The sequence below is a fragment of the Halichoerus grypus genome, chromosome 1, assembly GCF_964656455.1.
Source record: "Halichoerus grypus chromosome 1, mHalGry1.hap1.1, whole genome shotgun sequence".
Classification (NCBI taxonomy): Eukaryota; Metazoa; Chordata; class Mammalia; order Carnivora; family Phocidae; genus Halichoerus; species Halichoerus grypus.
This window is the reverse complement of record NC_135712.1, coordinates 158,300,078-158,319,948: the sequence shown is the minus strand read 5'-3', so window position 1 is coordinate 158,319,948 and position 19,871 is coordinate 158,300,078. Positions and strand designations below refer to the sequence as shown.

General features: G+C 50.6%; 1 protein-coding gene across 1 annotated transcript in view; it reads left to right on the top strand.

The window, feature by feature from the left end:
- Nucleotides 1-18,343, top strand: part of ALDH1L1 (aldehyde dehydrogenase 1 family member L1) — a 110,953-nt gene extending 92,610 nt beyond the window's left edge. Inside the window, exons 18-24 of the mRNA XM_078074160.1 lie at nucleotides 4,974-5,067; nucleotides 7,660-7,759; nucleotides 9,051-9,149; nucleotides 11,980-12,145; nucleotides 14,739-14,844; nucleotides 15,976-16,175; nucleotides 18,000-18,343. Coding sequence (XP_077930286.1) covers nucleotides 4,974-5,067; nucleotides 7,660-7,759; nucleotides 9,051-9,149; nucleotides 11,980-12,145; nucleotides 14,739-14,844; nucleotides 15,976-16,175; nucleotides 18,000-18,055 — 821 coding nt within the window. The 3' untranslated portion in view covers nucleotides 18,056-18,343. The remainder of the gene's footprint in view (nucleotides 1-4,973; nucleotides 5,068-7,659; nucleotides 7,760-9,050; nucleotides 9,150-11,979; nucleotides 12,146-14,738; nucleotides 14,845-15,975; nucleotides 16,176-17,999) is intronic.
- Nucleotides 18,344-19,871: the final 1,528 nt, after the last annotated feature.

Sequence of the window (19,871 nt, the reverse complement as noted above, 5' to 3'; positions counted from 1 at the left end):
CTTTCCCACAGTTTCAAATAAAGTCAATATCTCCGTTCTTATAGAAAGCTTCTCCCCCTGCCCAAAATCACAGAACCATTGCATCAGGTGTTGGGCCCTGTGAGGAAGCTGGGGCTAGGTGGATTAGGTCCCAGTAGTCTCAACCTGCCACACCCAGGTTAGAGCCTTCACTTTCTGAATGGGGACTGGGTGGAAGCCATACTCACCAGGAATTTAGCCTCTAAAACTCAGAGTTGGAGGAGATGAAAAAGATGTCATATCCCTAGACTGGGAGCTTGAGGAGAGGAACCATACCTTCCTGACCACCCCCACCTGGGGTGGAGTTTCCATTAATTAGAGGGAGAGGGGAGATGTGGAGGGAGAGAATTGTTCATGGCTCAAGTACCACAGACTCTCATTGTTCTGCCTGAGAGTTACTAGATTTACTTGAATAAATGTTTCTTCGCTTGCTATATGGAAATTTAGGAAAATTTCCATAGACTTTAAATGTTTTCTTTTAATGATTTTCACCAATTATACTTATTTCCCTGGGAATTATCAACAAGGCTCCTCATGTTAGCCTTCAGAAGTGACTCCAACCTCATACCTTTTGAGTTTATTGTGTTCATATTTTTATTATTCATTTTTTTAAGCTGACATTTTTATTTTATTTAAAAAAATTTTTTTTATTAAGTTCAGTGATTCATTAGTTGCATAACACCCAGTGCTCATCACATCACATGCCCTCCTTAATACCCATCACCCGGCTACTCCATCCCCCCACTTCATCCCTTCTGTAACCCCCAGTTTGTTTCCCAGAGTCCAGAGTCTCTCATGGTTCGTCTCCCTCTCTGATTTCTTCCCATTCAGTTTTCCTCCCTCCCCCTATGGTCCTCCATGCTATTCCTTATGTTCCACATATGAGTTTTCACCGTATGATAATTGTCTTTCTCTGCTTAACTTCTGTCACTTAGCATAATCCCCTCCAGTTCCAACCATGTTGATGCAAATGGTGGGTATTCATCCTTTCTGATGGCTGAGTAACATTCCATTGTATATATGAGCCACATATTCTTTATCCATTCATCTGTTGAAGGACATCTTGGCTCCTTCCACAGGTTGGCTTTTGGGACATTGCTGCTGTGAACATTGGGGTGCATATGCCCCTTCTTTTCACTACTTCTGTATCTTTGGGGTAAATACCCAGTAGTGCAATTGCTGGGTCATAGGGTACCTCTAATTTTAATGTCTTGAGGAACCTCCATATTGTTTTCCAGAGTGGCCGTACCAGCTTGCATTCCCACCAACAGTGTAAGAGGGTTCCCCTTTCTCCACATCCTCACCAACATTTGTTGTTTCCTGCCTTCTTAATTTTAGCCATTTTAACTGGTGTAAGGTGGTATCTCATTGTGGTTTTGATTTGTATTTCCCTGATGGCTAGTGAAGATGAACATTTTTTCATGTGTCTGTTAGCCATTGTATGTCTTCTTTGGAGAAGTGTCTGTCTGTTCATGAATTCTGCCCATTTCTTGACTGGATTATTTGTGTTCTGCCTTTTCATTTCCAGAGCCACTTTCAGAGAGGGATGTCCCTCCCTAGAGCAGATTTCTAAGGGTTCCGATTTTGTGCTCTGGTGTTATATCACTTTCCAGGTGCCAGTTTATGGAGCCTCCCTCCCCCTTCTGTTTATCTCCCTATATCTCCCCACAGATTCATGACTCTGCACTTCCTACCTTGCAAAAAGCAGTGCTTTTCTGCTTGTAGAGATCCAGATATATACTCTTATATCTCAGACTGATTTCATGGGGGCTCAGAATGGTTTGGTAGATATCCAGCTAAAGTCAGGGGACTGGTTGAAACAGGGTCCCCTACTCCTCTGCCATCTTGCCTCCTCTATTTTTATTATTCTTAAATAACATGCAACTGTGGTTTTGATATCTTCTCTGACCCAGTAAGTAAGAAGACTAAAAAACTCACCAAGTTTTTTTCCTAAAATTCTGTTCTTATATTTCTAGTTTTATTATGTCATGATTAGAGAATATGGCTTGTGTATTTGTTTGTTAGTGCTGCAATAACAAAGTACCACAAACTAGATAGCAAATAAAGTCACATTCTGAGGCACTAGGGGTTAGGATATCAACATATGAATGGGGGAAGACACAATTTAACCCATAATAGCTTGTAAACATTCTTCTTTCTAAAATGGAGAACTTCATGGGGCGCCTAGGTGGCTCAGTCATTAAGCATCTACCTTCGGCTCAGGTCATGATCCCAGGGTTCTGGGATTGAGCCCCCACATCAGGCTCCCTGCTCTGCGGGAAGCCTGCTTCTCCCTCTCCCACTCCACCTGCTTGTGTTCCCTCTCTTGTGTGTCTCTCTGCAAAATAAATAAAATCTTTAAAAGAAATAAATAAATAAAAATAAAATGGAGAACTTCTGGGGCACCTGGCCAGGTCAGTCAATGGAGCATGCAACTCTTGATCTCAGGATTGTGAGTTCTAGCCCCACATTGGGTGTAGAGAGTACTTAAAAACAAAACCTTTAAAATGGAGAGTTTCTTTTTAATCTGATATGTGATACCTTCTTATAAATATTAGTATTATTAAATACACTTTATTTTTCAGACCAGTTTAAGGTTCACAGAAAAATTGAGTGGAAAGCGTAGAGAATTCCCATATACCCTACATCCCCATATACTCACACCTCCTTCGCTACCAACATCCTACGCCAGAGTGGTAGGTTTGTTATAATTGACAAACTTACACTGACACATCAGTATCACTCAAAGTCCATGGTTTTCATTAGGATTCACTCTTGGTGTTGTACATTATATGACTAATATATAATGACATGCCTCCACCATTGTGGTATCATATAGAAGAGTGTCACTGCCCTAAAACTTCCCTGTGCTCCACCTACTCATCTCTTCCTCCCTCCAATCCCTGGCAGCCACCAATCTTTTACTGTCTCCATAGTTTTGCCTTTTCCATAATGTCATATAGTTGGGCTCACACAGTATATAGTCTTTTCAGATTGGCTTCTTTCACTTAGTGATATGCATTTAAATTTCTTCCACATCTTTTCATGGCTTGATAGCTCATTTCTCTTTTTTTTTTTTTTTAATTTTTTAAAAGATTTTATTTATTTATTTGACAGAGAGAGAGATAGCGAGAGCAGGAACACAAGCAGGGGGAGTGGGAGAGGGAGAAGCAGGCTTCCCGCCGAGCAGGGAGCCCGATGTGGGACTCGATCCCAGGACTCTGGGATCATGACCTGAGCCGAAGGCAGACGCTTAACGACTGAGCCACCCAGGCGCCCGATAGCTCATTTCTTTTTAATGCTGAATAATACTCCATTGTCTGGATGTACCACAGGTTACTTATCTGTTCACCTAGTGAAGGACATCTCAGTTGCTTCCATGTTTTGGCAGCTATGAATAAAGCTACTAATAACATCTATGTGCAGTGTTTTATGTAGACAAGTTTTCAACTCATTTGGTAAATACCAAGGAGTGTGATGGATGGATCTTACGGTAAGGTTATGTTTGCTTTTGTAAGAAATGGCCAAACTGTCTTCCAAAGCAGTTGTACCATTTTGCATTCCCACCAACCATGAACAAGAATTACTGTTGCTCCATATCCTCTCTAGCATTTCATGTTGTCAGCATTTTGGACTTTGGCCATTTTAGTAAGTGTGTTGTGGTTGTTTTCATTTGCAATCTCTAATGATATATGTTGAGCATCTTTACATATACTCATTTGCCATCCGTATATCTTCTTTGATGAGGTGTGTGTACAGATATTTTGCCCATTTTTTAATTGGGTTGTTTATTTTCTTATTGTTGAGCTCTTTGTATATTTTGGATAACAATCCTTTATCAGATATATCTTTTGCAAATATTTCTTTCCCAAACAGTTATTTTCTTTTTAACAAGAATGGTGGAATGGAATTAGTATCAAAATCATTTATCGAGCTGTGGCATCTGGGTGGCTCAGTCAGTTGAGCGTCTGACTCTTGGTTTCGGCTCAGGTCATGATCTCATGTGTTGTGGGATGGAGCCCTGTGTCGGGCTCTGCACTCAGTGGGGAGTCTGCTTGAAGATTCTCTCCCTTGCCCCTTCTCACACTCACGCTTTCTCTTTCTCTCTCTCTCTAAAATGAATAAGTAAATCTTTAAAAAATCACTTATAGAGCTTTAACTATATTTAGAGCTTTAACAATATATAGAACTTTAACTATATATAGAGGATGCAAGTATCCCACTCCAAACCTACTAACCAGAATCTTCACAGGTGCACCTGGGCACATGCAGTTTTATGAGCTCGGAGGCAGGGGAGCAGTGGAAATGGAGGGCCTGGGTGGGTGGAGGAGCCCAGGACTGGGCAATTGATAAGGTGGGGAAGGGAAGTGTCAGGACTGACTCCCAGGTTCTTGGCTTCAACAACTGATTGCAAGGAGAGGTTGTTTACTGAAATGGAGAACCTGGAGGAGAAGTACATCAGGGGAAAGATTAAGAGCTTGGTTTCAAATATGTTGAATTTGAGAGGCTGTTAGATATCCAAGTGGAGATGCCAAACAGTCAGAGGAATCACAAATGGATCCAGATCCCAGACGGACTTAGAGGATGATGTGTCTGGAGATGGCATTTGAAGAGGTGTGCCAGGGTGAGATCAGCTGAGGAGACAGTGTGTGTTGAAGAAAGGAGAAGATAGCCTCATTTTAACTTAATCACCTCTTTAAAGACCCTGTCTCCAAATACAGTCAGATCTGAGGTACTGGGGGTTAGGACTTCAACATAATGAATTTTGAGGGGACACAATTCTGCCTGTGGCAGGCAATGAAGCCCAGTGAGCCCTGGGCACTGAGGGCACTAAGCACTTGGGGTGCACAGCCCAGAGTTCTGGCCTCAAGATGGACGTGTGGGGGGTGTGGAGCTTGTATCTCCCCTTCAGCACCTGGCAGCCGCCCTGACCCCTTGCCCACTCTTACCTACAGGCTCTCTAGTTGGCCAGAGACTCTCAGACCATCCCGATGTGCGGAAAATTGGGTTCACAGGTTCCACAGAGGTGGGAAAACACATCATGAAGAGGTAGGTGGTTGAGGCTACCTCTGGTCAGTTTTGGGATGTGGACAATGCTGTGTGTGAACTTGATGCAGGTTCTGACTCTGTGTCTGGGTTTCTGACAAGCCCTTGGTGGGTCTGGTGCAGCTGCTCTGCGGAGCATACTCAGACCAGGGGGCTGCTGAAGACAATGCGATTTGGGGCCATGAGCACAAGTGGGACAGAGCTGCTCTGAATTGAAATGTGCTTCAAGTGTAAAAGGTCCACCGGATTTTGAAAACTTAGTACACAAAGTGGCTCGTTAATAACTTCTTATATTGGGGCACTTGGGTGGCTCAGTCATTAAGCATCTGCGTTCGGCTCAGGTCATGATCCCAGGGTCCTGGGATCAAGCCCTGCATCGGGCTCCCTGCTCTGCAGGAAGTCTGCTTCTCCCTCTCCCACTCCCCCTGCTTGTGTTCCCTCTCTCGCTGTGTCTCTCTGTCAAATAAATAAAATCTTAAAAAAAAAAAACCATATTGATTGCAAGTTGAAATAGTATTTTTTATTAATTGGGTTAAATAAAATATATTAGAATTAATTTCATTGGTTTCTTTTTCGTTTTCTCTTAAAACTAAAATAAATTTAATTTAGTTTTTTAGTGGCTACTAAAGAATTGCCATTACATATGTGGCTGGTATTTGAGGCATTTGTTCTAGTCTATTGGACAGCCCCGTTCTAGAACATCCTCTCATCTCTTATTCCTTGGACTTGCCTCAAGCAGCTGGGGTTGTGTTTCTTTCTCTGTCACTAATTCATGATATGACTGGGGCCAAGCCTGACCCTTCCAGGCCTCAGTTTCCCCATCAGTTCAGCAAAGGTAGTTTGCATGCTCCGTGGTGCTGGTCTGTGTAGCTGATGAGCTTGGAGAGGGCTGGACCACAACACAGTACCTTGTAGCCCTGGCTTCCCCAAGACAACCATGGGATGCCTGAGCCCCACCCCACTGAAGCTGGATTCTGGAGGTGGGTTTCAGGCATCTATAGGTGAATGAAAGGTACAAATAGAGAGGAGCTGGGGCTTCTGTTGGGCATATTAACACCTTTCTCTGAGGTCATGTGACCACCCTCATCTGTCTCTTGTTGTAAGACTCATGCATGAGAACTCCTGGGGCAGTCCAGCTATGACATGACAATTCCATGGGGAGAAAGGTTTTTCTTGTGTTAAAACAGCATCTCATTGTAGCCCCCAATGCAGAGCAGTGTTTTTTCTCCCTGGGACTCTTCTTCAGCCTCTGACCCTGCTCTCCATGGGCCCCTCGTGTGCCACAAGATGGGATTCTCACCCCTTGGCCCCACGACCCCTCTGTGAGCTGGAGTGCAATCTGGCCCTGCCCCCTTACTTGAGTGGCACCCTGCTTGATCACAGCAGCTTTACATGAGATCCTCTTCCGGGTCAGGAGCCACAGCCAGTGTGGCTTGGGGAGCATGTCTTTAGGGTCGGTACAGCCTGATGTCACAGCCTGTGAGCGGGCCAGGTGGAGCTGTTCTGATGCATTTTGAGTGTAGGAGAACAAGCCTCAGCATTGAAGAGAGGGAAGCTGGCGGTGGTGCAGGACTGACGGACAGAGGGCAGATGGATGGATGAGGGAGTTGGAGGGGTGGCTGCAAGTAGTCACAGCAGCTTATTTACCTGTCCTTACTCAAAAGCTAGCTAGTGTCTCCTGTGCTGTACAGGCGATAGTCATATGTGAGCACATGTGTGCTAAGGCCAGAGGGAGGGCTCAGTAAATATCAGCTCTGAGGAGTCCAGGGCAGGAGGGCTTGGGTAGGCATCCTGTGGCTCTGGGACTGCCATCTTCTGAGGGCTTTCCAAAACCCCTGTGGCTGGTGCCTGAGATGGAAGCCCTCTTCCTGGGTCAGTCCTGAGTGAGGAGACCCCCCACTCCCACCCTGTGCCATGCCTGTGTTTCACTGGTCCAATCCTTTAGTGTCCCTTGAGAGGACAGTATCAGTAAGCCCACTTTGTGCCCACCGATGCAGTGTGCACAGGATCCCCAGCTTCTCTCTGCACCTGTCACTAAAAATCTGAGGTGCCAGAGTCCCTGTGGCAGTGCAGCTGCCCCAACTGGGGAATGGTTCTGTGTTTGGTTTATTCATTGGATATTTACCAAACACAGATGCATGACCAGACAAATGCCCGCCTGCCCCACTGGGGCTTATGTTTTGATGGGCAGGGTTGGAAACAAATACAACGTGCAGCAAAGCACAGCAGGTGCGGAGCACAAGAGCATACAATTTATAGGGAGCAGTCGGGTCAGGTACCCCAACAAGGGGATAGAGCAGAGGCCAGAAGGAAGTGAGGAACAAGCTTTGAGGATATCTGAAGGAAGAGTGATCCAGAGAGGGCTGTGAGAGCAAAGGCCTGTGGTGGGTGTGGGCCTGGGTGTGGAAGAGGAGGAAGGCCGCAGTGTGGCAAGGGGAGGGAGGTGGGGAGAGCTGATGAGCATGGGAGTGGGGAGAAGCTCCTTCTGACCCCCTGCTTGCTCTTTGAGTAAAGCATGCTTTGGAGCTTCCCACCTGGAGCCCCTGTGTCTCAGTCTCCCAAGGACCCAGCCTTACCAACCTCTGTCCCTTTCAGCTGCGCCCTGAGTAACGTGAAGAAGGTGTCCCTGGAGCTGGGAGGGAAGTCGCCCCTCATCATCTTTGCTGACTGTGACCTCAGCAAGGCTGTGCAGATGGTAAGGGCCTGCCTTGGGGGGTGGAGGTGGGGCACTTATCTCTGATTCTACAGTCAAACTCACACATTTGGCCTAGACTGGCAGGAAGGGGCCTAGGGGACGGATGACATATGCCTTCTAGAAAACAAACTTCCCAAGAAGTTTCATTATTGTCAAGATTACTGAGATCAACTTCACAGGATGGGAAATGTAAGCCACGGTTCCATCTGTTCTGAAATCAGCATGACTTTTCCTTGTTGCCATGTCCACTTGCCCAGCTCCACCACTGACCCACTGGGCAGCCTCAGGCAAGTTACTCAACGTTTCCGGGCCTCATGTTCTCACCTATATCATAAGGAGAATACTCCTTTGGTTGTTACAGGGATTCAACAAGCTATTAAGTCTGAAGGGCTTAGAAGATGTGGCAGGTGCTGTGTGTCAGGGGTTCTTATGCTTGTATTATCATTGTCATTGTTATGCTTCGGTCCCCCTCTCCACACCTGTGGGAGCAAGCCAGTTCAACCAGGTGTCCAAGTATGCTCCATTCCGTCTAAGTCTCACTGTGCCTTGGAGGACAATGTGACGCCCAGCATGGACATGAAGGGGAGTGCAGCCCCAGATAGGGAAACTGAGGGAGGCAAGTCCAACAGCCCAAGGGTCTTGGCCCCAGTGCCAAGGCCACTGCTGCAGGGCCAGAGGCCCAGGCCATGTCATTGGGCAATGCAATCCCAGCTGCCAAGAGAGCCAAGCTCTCCCTCCTCCCTTGGCCCCCCACATAGGGCTTCCAGGTCCAAAATGCAGGCTCCCTTGAGCCTCTGAGGACATTTATTCTGGAATCCTGCGAGGAGTTCTCTCAGGCCTGGGCTGGCACCCAGTCCCTCCCAAGACAGGGGGCTGCCTGCCTGCCTTTGCCTTCCATCTGCTGCCTGCCCCAAGCTAACAGACTCTCCAGGCTCAGCCCCAAGAGTGTGGACTCTGACCCCTCCTGCGTCACCCCCGGGAGCACGCCGGCATACAGGGTCTCCAGGTTCACTCCACTCCTCTCCACTCCCTCTTGTCCTCCACTCTCTGTAATGTGGACACAGGTGTCCCCCCAGGGGATGGGACTCAGCTCTCCTCTTGAGGTGACTGAAGAATGAGTAGAGCCTGTATGTCCATTGCTGGCTGGGCCTGGCCCACCATCCCATTGGAGGTCAGGACACACACATTCCTCCCCTTCCCTATAAGAAGGGGGTACATGGGCCTGGTGGGGTGTGGGGGGCTGGCACCCTGGGAGCGGTGGTAAGCCAGCATCCTTATCCATTCTCCAAAGGGGATGAGCTCCGTCTTCTTCAACAAAGGGGAAAACTGCATTGCCGCGGGACGGCTTTTTGTAGAGGACTCGATCCACGACCAGTTTGTACAGAAGGTGGTAAGTTCTGCTGTGGAGTCTTCACTGAGACAGCCACCTGTGCTGCAGGGGGTGGGGGCAGGGAGGCAAGTCTGGGCCAGGTGGAGTCAGGCACTGTCCATCTGAGTCAGGAAACCCTCATGCAAAGCTGTATCCTTTTTCACGTGTTTTCATTATTTCAGCAAGAAATAGTAACCCTGCAGCTCAGACTGACATAACCAGAAAGGGCCTGTCCTAGGTCAGCTCCCCAGCAGTGAAGCCTAAGCCAGGAATTCAGGTGCATGTGGCTCACTATTGGCGAGCTGTCAGGTGAAGCCTGGGAGGTGAGAGGGACCAGGAGAGGACAGGGACAGGACATGTTCTCAGGTGACATCCAGCCCTAGCCTGACCCACAGATAGGAGCTCTGGAGCACGAATGATACCTCTTAGGTGTACCCCTGGGGTCCAGGGGCCAGGCTTTTGTCCCCTGTCAACAGTTGTTGGCTGTGAGTGTTCATGGGCTAAAGGAGGTCTCCCTGGGACCTGGGACCGTCAGCAGCCACCTCTCTCGGCTGCTGCAGGGTGGGTACTCACAGGTAAAGAGGATGGGGTGGTACTCACAGCATCTCCTACATTCTTACAACATAGAACCAGAAAGGAAGTCACTCTGTCCCCACTGATTCTGTTGGAAAAGGCTGTGGGAAAGGATGCTGGTTGGTGTGACTGGGTCCCAGGTCTATCGCTGGTCCATTCAGTGATTGCAGGGCCTGCAGAGCTCTGGTTGGCTCAGCTTCAGCCAAAAGCCCTTCCTCACATCCTGGAGAGGAGAGTCTGATCCCAGCGGATATGAGAGGGGATGCTGGAACACAGCCCCTATGTGCAGGTTTTAAAAACTATATTTAGGAAGCCAGGAAAAAAGAGAAAGCAGGATTGGTACAAGGCGAGGCAGCTGTTAGGAAGGAGTTCTGGAGAGGGTTTTGGATAACGGGTAAAAATATGAAAGGCAGTGAGGAAATAGGATTTCTAGAAGGGAGTATAACAGCTTTTGCCACATAACAAGCTACTCCCAAAACTTAGTGGCTTGGGAGCCACTTAGTGGCATGAACAGCAGTTCATGCAGTCACAGCCCTGTGGGTTGGCACTGTGGGCACCAGCCCAGGTCCACCAGAGCTTGCTTGTGCATCTGCGGTCAGCGGGGGCACTTGGTGGCTGTGTTGGGACGGCTTGTCTTTATACCTGGGGTCCTTCATCCTGCAGCATGTGCTCAGACACATGTAGGGCCAATGGTAGGACTCCTAAGAGTGAGAATAGGAGTGTAGAGGCCTCTTGGGGAGTGTAGAGGCTTCGTGGGACCCCTAAAGTTTGCTTCTGCCACATTCTACCAAGTCACAAGCCAGCTCAGATTCAAGGGGTGGGAAATCAACCCTATCCTGATGAGAAATGAATACAATACATAACCCACTGTAGTTTGGGAGCTGGGCAGCCTGGCTGAGTGAGTCCATCACTGCTATAGGCCCAGCACAGGACTGGCTGAACCTGGGGCATGGATGGGGAGTCACGATGGAGGGCCCATGAGGGGGCAGCTCACTGAGTGGATGTAGTTGCAGGGAACATAGCTGGGCAAGCCCCAGTCCCCTCCAGGAGTCTGCAAGGGAGTCGTCAAACCCCCACAGGGTGAGGGCAGGGGTCAGAATCCCAGGAGAACTGTCAGGATAGTTTCAGCTCCCAAATATAGGAAGCGAGAGGCACATCCAGGACACTCAGCATTATTACTCTTGGCATCCTAGGGATGGAGTTGGGGGTGGGGGGTAGTTGGTGGCCAAGTGGGAGCAGAGAAGGGGAGCAAGACAGGGGATGGGGACTCCCTTCAGCACAGAAGAGCTAAGGGGTCTTTGGTGAGAGGGCAGGGGGTGGTCCTTGGGGGCTTGAGTGTCTTCTGATTAGGCCTGGCTGGGGGGTGTAGAGCCTGAATGGAGGGGTGAAGTAGCCCTGGCCTCGGAAGAGGAGGAGGAGGAGGAGAAGGCCAGTCAGGCCTGATCTTGATGCAGCCACAGTGAGGGTAGAGATGACCTTGTTTGGTCTTAAGAAACTGAGGAAAAAACCTGGAGATATGTGACAATAACAGGAGGGGTGAACCCCAGCCAGGAGCCCAGAAGGTCTAATGTCTACCTCCCACTGGTTATGCCATATGAGTTCTTTTCCATAGCACAGCATCCCATATTCTGGGGCTTTTCTGACTCTGCATCCAACCCCAGAATCCATCAGATACCATGTAGCACATCTTTTGTGGAGACCCAAACCCAGGGCAAAGCCTAGACCTACTTTTAGGTTGGCTGAGGCAACAAGGAAGGCTTTCCAGAGGAGGGGAACTTGAAGCTGGGCTCTGAAGCAGGAAGAAGTAGAAGCAGGAGTGGGTGGACTCAAGGCCCAGGCCCCTCCACTCCACTTAGAGTCTATTCCTCTTGTCACCAGGGCATTGCAGCAAGACATGTGTTTCCCTGCCCCACCCCCATTCCATATTCTGGAGGCCCCAGACAAGCATTCTCTCAGCTTCTCAGCCTATGAAGCTGGGTGCGGGACCACTGTAGGGACACACTTTTTGCTGGCCCTCACCCTGTCCCTGGACACCTCCGTTTTCTCAGCCTGTCTGATGCTAGGCTTGGGTCTCCTTGCACATTGGATACGTTTGGGGTCTCAGCCTGGGAGGCGGGTTTGGAACCAGAATAGAGACCGTCCTGAGGACATGTGGACTTTCTTCACAGCCCAGTGGCTGGTCACCGAACATGCAAACATGTTAGGCAGGTCAGGCTGGGAGTATCGTCAGGTACCTCAGAGTACCTGAGCAGAACCTGACTGGGAGGACTCTCCACAGGTAGAAGAGGTGAGGAAGATGAAGATCGGCAACCCTCTAGACCGGGACACCAACCATGGGCCACAGAACCACCAAGCCCACCTACGGAAGCTGGTGGAGTACTGCCAGTGCGGCGTGGAGGAAGGGGCCACGCTGGTCTGTGGTGGGAGTCAAGTCCCTCGGCCAGGTCAGTCAGAGCACTCCTGGCTCACCTCAGAGCACTCATGGCCCACTGGGCTGACCCGGAGGGCAGGCAGCATGGCCTCTAGTCTCCTGCCCCACTCTAACTGGAGGTATGTGAAGGCCACGGTTAGGCTCCCAGGCCTCAGGGCTCATCCGGGACATTGGCTGCGGTGGCCTTGGATATTTGGACCCCAGCCAGACCAGGTGTGGTACTGGCAAGGTGAAGACACCAGAGCTGAAATCCAGTCAGTGCTGGTTTAATGCGTATCATAGTGGACTTTGATTTGCCATAAACATCTCCGCATCCTTGAAGTTCTTTCCTCCTGTGGATTCCATGGCACTGGCTTTCATGGCTTTCTGTCTTTGGCATTACTTCTCAGCAGTCACTTTTCACTGAACCTCCCTCTCCACCTGTGCCTTAAATGGAGGTATATCCCCAAGTCTCTCCTGAGCTTGGAGCGCTTCTCATGGCAGACCCTTTCCCTGGAGGATCTCACCCCCCGCAGTGGCTCACACCCTCCCAAGTATCTGTCTCCGGGCTCCTCCTCACCCAGAAATCCTGACCACCTAGACACCTCCACCCGCATGTCCCCAGGCCCTTCAGACTGAATGGGTACCAAATCCATCACATCATCTGACTGTCCTGACTCAGACATACACTTGCTTCTCTAGAATCTTCCATTTGTTCAGGTCACTGGAGTCAGAGGAGCAGGGGCTGCGGCACAGACTGTTTGAGATGCTTCCTTGTCAGACTGCCCACCACATGGGGACAGGCACCGTGTCTGTCTTCTACACCATTAGGTCCTTCACGCCAGCACTGAGACTCACACCAAACCTGAGTTAATTTGATGGAAGGAAGGAAGGAAGGAAACAATGAATTCTAGACTCCTCTCTTTTCTTGACCGCCTACTTTAAATTAATTGCCTCATTCTCTTAAATTAAAAATCTGTCTTCCTCCCCTGCATCCCTACTGCCATACTGCTGACTTTGCAGCTCGTTTTGCCTGCGCCATCATATCTGCTTCCTGAGGAACATTTTGTACCATGCTAACCCTTTACCTATGGTAGCTGCCAGAAGTCTGATTATGTCTCCCCCAATGTTGAAGCAACTTATACAGTGACCCATCCTCCTGCAGCAGCAAGCTCAAACTCCTTACTTCATACCCAGGGTCTTCCATGGTCCTAAGCTAACTGGCTTGCCCATGACCCATGCTCCAGCCACATTTTACTCTCTCTGAGTATATCTCACGTTTTCCTGCTCCCTGGGCTTCTGCTGCTCCTCTGATTAGCAAACACCTCCCCATTTCCTCAACTGACAAATTCATCAATGAGCTCAAATAACATCCAGGCCCAGACCCTAGGTGCTCCTGTGTCACAGACGCTCCCTGGCACCTCATACAGTGACAGTTTTATAGCCACTGATGGCCACTGACGGCTACCCCCTTCCTTGCCCTCAGTAGACTAGGGGCTTCATAAGGCCAGAGTTCAGGGTCTGATGGGAGGGAGTGAAGTGAAGGCATGGTTTGCAGAACAGTTAGGGGGGTGCAGCCCCCAGAAACCAGGAGACTGGAGAGCCATTATCACCACCCTCTGGCCTGAGGGCCCAGAGGAGGGAGCAGAATTCTTAGAACCTGGTGAGGAGCAGAGCTGTAAGCTACAAACCCAGCTGGACATCAGAGGATGAAGGAGGCTCATCTGGGAGGGGAAGAGTATAGAAAGAATAGAAAAGGGACAGAGCCCGGCCAGTGCAGAGCCTCCAGCACCTGGTGGGCAGCAGCTCGTTTGCAGACGGAGAGAATACAGGCCATACCACAAGAGTCAACATGTGTTCATACCTAACGTAGCTTTTTAAAAACTGTAGTTAATGTTAAAATATAATTTATAAATGTATGAAAAGTATGGAATATTTTATTAAGTTGTCTTTAAAGTTAATTTTTTTTCCTAAAAACTGGAAAGAGAAAATTTCAAGTCTCTCAATTTTCCTTTAGTCAGGCTAAATTACATCTCAGTCCATTAAGGTCTCCAGGTCCCCGGGCTCTGTGTCTAGAGGAGAAATAGAGGAAGCATTTCTGCTGTCAGAGGTGGCTCCATCTACAACCAGGGCCTGTAGGGGCAGCAGTCTGGATGGGAGGAGGTGGTGGCTTGTGTTGACAGGATAGCAGGAGGCTGTATCCTGGCTGAAAGTAGTCACCTTTGCACCTGGGGCATGTACCTGCACTGAGGGGCCAGGAATCAGGGAGACAGTCCTGAGAGGTCCTGTCCGTCAGAACCCATGTCCAAGGCTCCCCCACCCCCAGCTCAACCTACTCCACAGGGACTGATGGAGAGCCATCCGAGGGGCTGTACTAGGTAAAGAATCTCCACTGTATCACAGACCAACACTGAGCTGCTCATCTTCCTCAGCAGCATTTAGTTGAAAGGGTTGTGAGGATCCTGCGAACTCATACACCTGGGGCAGGAAAGCCACCCACCGTCTGTAGCATCCACCACACAGGTGTCACAAACTGCAGGATGTGTGCATGGTGGCTGGTGGGGCCCAGGCCTGGCTGGGGAGAGGACCACCCACCTGCACACCATGAACCTCTGTCTCCCCTGTAGGTTTCTTCTTCGAGCCGACTGTTTTCACGGACGTGGAGGACCACATGTTCATAGCCAAGGAGGAGTCCTTTGGGCCCATCATGATCATCTCTCGGTTTGCTGATGGGTAGGGAGTCGTGCTTATATCTCTTGAGAGCCTGATCCTCTTCCATGCCTTACTGAGGTCTTCGCTTGAGCTTCGTGGAGGGGAGTGCAGAAGGGGAATGCAGATGGGGTGGGGGCTGTGGATACAGCCTGGCTTCCTGCCAAGTCCTTCTCAACCACTGAAGGTAGGAGAGCCCTAGGGGACCTGCAAGGCTGGGTCCCACTGAGAGTGTCTTCCTTGTCTCTCTGATGCCTCTCACGGCATTCTGGGTTCTGTTCCTATCCACTGCTGCATAATAAACCACCCCAAACCCTGGTGGCTTAGAATGGCAAGTTACTTAATTCACTTGTGAGTCTTCAATTTGGTCAGGGTTCCATGGGGCTGGCCGCCTCTGCTCTGGGCCATGTCGGGGCAGCTGCTCCCCAGCACCCAGCTCAAAGAGGCCAGGTGGAAAATGCAAGTCACCTCAAGAACGATCAGTTGGCCTCAGAAAGCCCAGAAGCTCACTTCCACCTGTCTTATTGGTCCAGCAAGTCACTGAGGCCAGACCTGGCTTAAAGGGAGAAGAAATGGGCTGGCCAAAATTGCTCTACCACGGGCTCTTTTCCTGACTATTATTCTTCAGAGTAGCACCTTTGAGCAGATTACAGAATGGCATCTCATCCTCGATACCCTATATTTCCAACTGTCAAAAAATTACCAAAATTTTCTTTACATGCTGGTTGTATTAGAATGAGATACTTTTCTCCCATCTACCAAGCATTGTGCTCAGTCTTCAAGCCTGTGATGTCTGTGGATGCCCCCAGTATAGCTGCCCAAGGAATGCCTTTCCATGTGTGGTGGATCCCCAGCCTACCCCCCTCCCTGGGCTCCCATCCCCCTGTCTACACAGTGAGGGGCTCACCCATGATGACCAGAAGGGTCTGACTCTGCTCTGCCTCCTCTCTGTCATTCTTTCCTCTGCTTGGCTGCCCTATCTCCTCCACACTTGCTGTAGGCCCGGCACGTTTGCTCAGAGGGTCCTATGTGGTGGGGAGCTTGCAGTGGGCCAGGCACCCCCCTTGGAAGAAGGGGTGCCCGTCTTTCTGTTTCCCATGCCCAGGGTGGCCCCATGGTCCTCCTCAGGGAGTTCTTCCTGGGTTTTCCCTGCAGCGACGTGGACACTGTGCTGTCTCGGGCCAATGCCACGGAGTTTGGCCTGGCTTCCGGCATCTTCACCAGGGACATCAACAAGGCCCTGTATGTCAGCGACAAGCTGGAGGCCGGCACCGTGTTTGTCAACACATACAACAAGACTGATGTGGCCGCTCCCTTTGGAGGGTTCAAGCAGTCCGGCTTTGGCAAAGACCTCGGTAACCTAATCCCGAACATCTATTAAGGCCCCTTGGTGCCAGGCCCTGTCCTGGGGGCCGGGGGTATAGCATTGACAAGATGGCTCCCGGTGCTCACTTCTTACTGGGAGTGGACAGGGGATAATTAAGGCAGTAAGCAAGATCCAGCTGGGAAGTGAGGAGTGAAGGAAGTGGACAAGACAGAGTGACCTGGCCAGGAAGACTGGGAGGGTCATTTTAGAGGGGACCGGGGTGGGCCTCTCCAAGGAGGTGGCACCTGCACTGAGGTTCGAGTGGCTGGAGGAGGCAGTATAAAGACCTGAGGGTACGTGTTCCCAGCTGAGGGGACAGCAGGTCCTGAGAGAACCAGCTTTGGTCTTGGAGCTGCAGAGAGGGGCCTGAGTGCAGGGATGGGGAAGTCCGGAGGGGAGGAGGCTGGGGAGGCAGGCAGGGGGCCAGAGAGCAGGGCCCTGGGGGCAGCAGTCAGAGCTTCATCCACAGAAAGAGGGGAAACTGTGGAGGCCGAGTATGGAGGCCAGTGGGGCAGTGTGAGTCCCCAGTGTAGAGACAATGTCACCCGGGTGGGTAGCCAAGCTCAAGCCCTGCCTGGCCTGCCAGGAGAAGTGGAGGTCTGGTCTGGCACTGGGCTATTGCATGATTTAGGATGAGCGCTGCTCTCCCCATCCTGCCACATGGAATCCAGCAGTTGAGAACTGGCTCGTTGGGGATCCCAGCTCTGATGCCCAGCAGTGGTGGTGGCAGGGAGGGCAGGGTCTGGGAGAGCAGCTGTTTCCAAGAGCCTCCATCCCTGAACCCAGCTCAGGATGCTCAAGGAGGTTTGAGCTGAGGCTTGACCATAGAGAGGTTGCTATTTCATTTTCTCCCCCCACTCCATCCTTCATACCCTGCAGAAAACCCCAAGGATGCTTGTGAAAGAAGCCCCAACAACACCCCCCAAAGCCTGACACTACCCTGCACACCCAGAGGTGGGACTCACACTCACACACACATGCACATACACAATGTTGGACAGTCCTGCTCCCTTTGTCCCTGTCTGCCACCCCTTCTTGGTTCCTCCACTGGAATCTACAAGGGCCACTGTTATTCAGGAGGCTGTGGGTGCTGGGTCCCCAGGATCTGGTCTGTCACTTATGACCCTGGCCCTGAGCTGCTCCAGCTCATCCTCTCTGCTGCCCCCTCTTCCTGTGTCCTGTGCACATAAACCAGGCACCCCCAGTAACCCATCGGGGTTTGGCCCAGAGACCTCAGCAGGCCCCAGCTGGTGAAGCATGGCTCCTGGGGCCAACCTTAGCGGGTGGGAGAGATGTCAGGCAACCACAGGCCCCACATACTGGTTGTGGGACCGAACACACCAGCTGCAGAACATAGCCAAATTCTGGGTGCCTCTGACTCCCTTTCCCAGGAGCAGCATGACCTGGAATTAGCTGGGGGGCAGCAGTGGGGACAGGCGATGGACTGGCACCTCTGGGTGAGTAGGAGGGTACCAGAGAGCTTCTTGACTGCCCTCGGGGTGATGGGGCTGCTGTTCCTCTAGAGGAGGTAGTCAGAGCAGGGAAGTTTCTGGAACAGTGGAACAGTTGCCCCCAATTAGTCTATATTCCGATGCCTGTGGTGGAATCCTTACCACCCCCACCCAACAACTGATGCAGGACCTGCCAAGACCTTGGTTTCTCTTCTGTAACTGGGGCTGAGCCTGGGCGGACCCCACATGGTTGCTGCAGGGATCTGTGAGATAAAAGGGCTGCAGCGCTTGCAACAGTGTGGGGCCCACCCTAGGAGCTGCTGTGAGGGTGACCTTTCCCCATGGTACATGCTGTCTTGCAGGAGAGGCAGCCCTGAATGAGTACCTGCGGGTCAAGACGGTTACTTTCGAGTACTGATGAAAGGTCTCCTGTGAGAAAGCTCCCCTCTCCACGATGTGTCCTTGCCCTCCACAACCAGGCCTGAACCGGCCTGCCTTCTCAGGGAGAGACCAAGGCTGCTTCCCCGGAGTTCCTGCCCTCTCACCTCCTCCTGAGCAAGCAACACTTCCACAGGAAGCACTGGTGGAAGCCCCCTGCCTGCACCTCTGTCCCCGCTGGGACATCCTCACCCCTGTCTGATCACAGTGGCCTTTGGCGAGGTGAGAAGGTGGCCCCAGGGTGAATAAAGGTTCTGGCCATTGGCAACCCTGTGTCTCTCTGTTCCATCTGTGGGTGCTCCTGGGTGGCCCTGCAGGTCCAGGCACTCGTGTGTATTGCCCAAGGAAGGTGCCCTGGGGAGAGGTGCAGCAGTGAAATGTGGGTGTGCATCAGTTAGGATGAAGCTAGGTGTGAGAGACATCTGTGGGGTGACTCCGGGGAAATGCAGAGCAGAGGAAGCAGGATGGGTTAGGGTTAGGGTTGGAACCAGCATCCCATCCCTCCACTTTGCTCTCTCTTTCTCCTCTCACCCTGCAGGACTCTGGGGCCTTCCCTTCTTCACCCCCACCCCCTAGGTCCCAAACATTACACCACCACTTACCTGCTGTTCCCTCAGTTTGCCCCACATGGCACTCTCTGCTTGGCATTTCAACCCCCTAGCCCACCTGCTCTGCCCCTCTGGGCTCCACAGCATCTGAAGATCTTCTCTTCCCCCTGCAGTTTCCCTGGCTGTGCTAGGAGCGGCCTGGCCCAGGCTGTGCATCTGTTTGCTCATCTGCAAACAGACCTTCCCAGCAGAAGAGCAGGCAACATGTGGAGCACAGGCACATCTGAACCCAAATAGAGCCAAGAAACCCTTTTCTTCCCTCTTCAGACACACACACAGAGCTTGGTTTCAGCCAGGGTGCCTCTCTACAGTTCCACTTGAGACCTCTGGTTTAGATGTGCAGGGCTGGGCTCCTACCTTTCTAGCCTCCCCTCTCTTCAAGAATTCTCCTGAAACTATAAGGTAAGTATATAAGAAAAGCCACCCTGCTTTCCCCTCCTATTTCTTTCCTGTTGTGACTCCTTTACTTTTACACAGAACACTTCACTTCTGACACTTCTGGTCATCACATGTGGGGGCTGTTTCCCACATCGAGCAATTCTCTGTGACACCAGCTGGGTGTCCTACAATTAAACTCAATTCTGACACTATCCACCCAGAGATATAGTGTCAGATCCCACAGGTTAAGAGCTCAGTCCCACAAAACTGTTCCCACCCACTTTAGATGCCAGTCACAAGTAGCAGATCTCCAGGTTGCCCCACAACTTCTGTCTGATTTGGCTACAAATCGAAGGTTCCCATGACTCCCACCTGGAGTTACATTAATTTTCTAGAGGGGCTCAGAGAACTCAGAGAAACACTTATGTTTCCCAGTGTAATAAGGATATGATAAAGGATACAGATGAGTAGCCAGATGAAGAGATGCATAGGGTGAGGTCTGGGAGGGTCCTGAGCACAGGAGTCTCTGTACCATGGAGTTGGGGTGGGTGTGGATGTCTTTGCTAACCTGGAAGCTCTCCAAACCCCATACTACTGGAATTTTTATGGACTCTACCTCACATAGTCATGATCAGTCATTAACTCCATTTCTAGCCCCTCTCCTGTATCTGGAGATTGGTTGGAGGCAGGGGCTGAAAATGCCAAGCTTCTAATCATGACTTCATCTTTTTGGTGAGCAGTTGCCATCTAGGACCCCCCAATCACCTCAATAGAATAAAAGATGCTCCTAGTGCTCTTCTCATTTAGAAA